Source organism: Tupaia chinensis, unplaced genomic scaffold, assembly GCF_000334495.1.
Source record: "Tupaia chinensis unplaced genomic scaffold, TupChi_1.0 Scaffold000287_1, whole genome shotgun sequence".
Lineage (NCBI taxonomy): Eukaryota > Metazoa > Chordata > Mammalia > Scandentia > Tupaiidae > Tupaia > Tupaia belangeri.
In genome coordinates, this window is record NW_006159771.1 from 1,311,797 (window position 1) to 1,312,691 (window position 895).

The 895-nt window shown below is 71.2% G+C and overlaps 1 protein-coding gene across 1 annotated transcript in view; it reads right to left on the bottom strand.

Moving 5' to 3' along the window:
• Nucleotides 1-895, bottom strand: part of SCARF2 (scavenger receptor class F member 2) — a 20,502-nt gene that overhangs the window by 18,684 nt on the left and 923 nt on the right. The window contains 1 exon segment of the mRNA XM_014588562.1: nucleotides 829-894. Coding sequence (XP_014444048.1) covers nucleotides 829-894 — 66 coding nt within the window.

An 895-nucleotide genomic window follows, 5' to 3' on the forward strand; every position in this document is an offset into this window, starting at 1 on the left:
TGCGACCATCTCGCCCGGCCCCCTCCCCCACCCCTGGCGCCCTGCCCCCGGCTCCGCTCCACCACGCAAGCTCCGGGCCCGCAGCCCTCCGGCCAGGCCTATCCACTGCCTGCTCCAGGCTTCCCCAGCCGACTCCTCCTTGTGGCGCCTCACCTCTGCACGGCCCCTCCACGCACTCAGCACCCCCAGCTGGGGGCCGCCGCGCGTCCCCACATCCTTCGGGGCCCCGTGGCCACCTCCCGTCCTTTCGCCTCCGGCTATGGTCCACTCTGAGCCTCTGCCCCTCGGTCTCACCTCCTCATCACCCTCCTCCCACCGATGCCCGCTCTTTCCATCATAGAAATCTGTCCTTCCGAGGCTCGCCGGCCCCACGCCCGGCCCGGCCTCAGCTCTCGGGGCCGCTCAGTCCTCCTTCCACCTCCTCTTACCCCTGCTCCAGCTCGAGGCGCGCCGGCGCCTAGGCCTTCGCACATGCCATCCCGCTGCCTGGAATGCCCTCCCTTGGCTTCCCCTACAGTCTGCACGACCTGGCCCAAGTGTCCCTGTTTCTGTCTTCCCTGACATCTTGGACACCGTGTGTCACCCTCTGGGCGCCACGGCACTCCGTTCTGCCCTAGACAACTTCTCGTCCAGGTTATCCTCGGATGCACCGCGGTGGCCCAGGGCCCAGGCTCGGCCCGGGACGGAGCCGGCGTCGGCGAAGGAGGCTCGAGGGGCCCAAGCGTTTGGCGTAGGGTTCCCGGGTACCTCCCACCGACGCCGGGCCCCGCCATCCCCCGGCCCGTAGCGTCCCTCTCTGTCCCCTCCCCGGCCAGGCCGGGCTCCTACCCGGGCGCGCGGCACACGTTGCGGCCGCGCGGGTTCAGCTCCTGGGGTGCTGCGGGGCCCGGCAGCA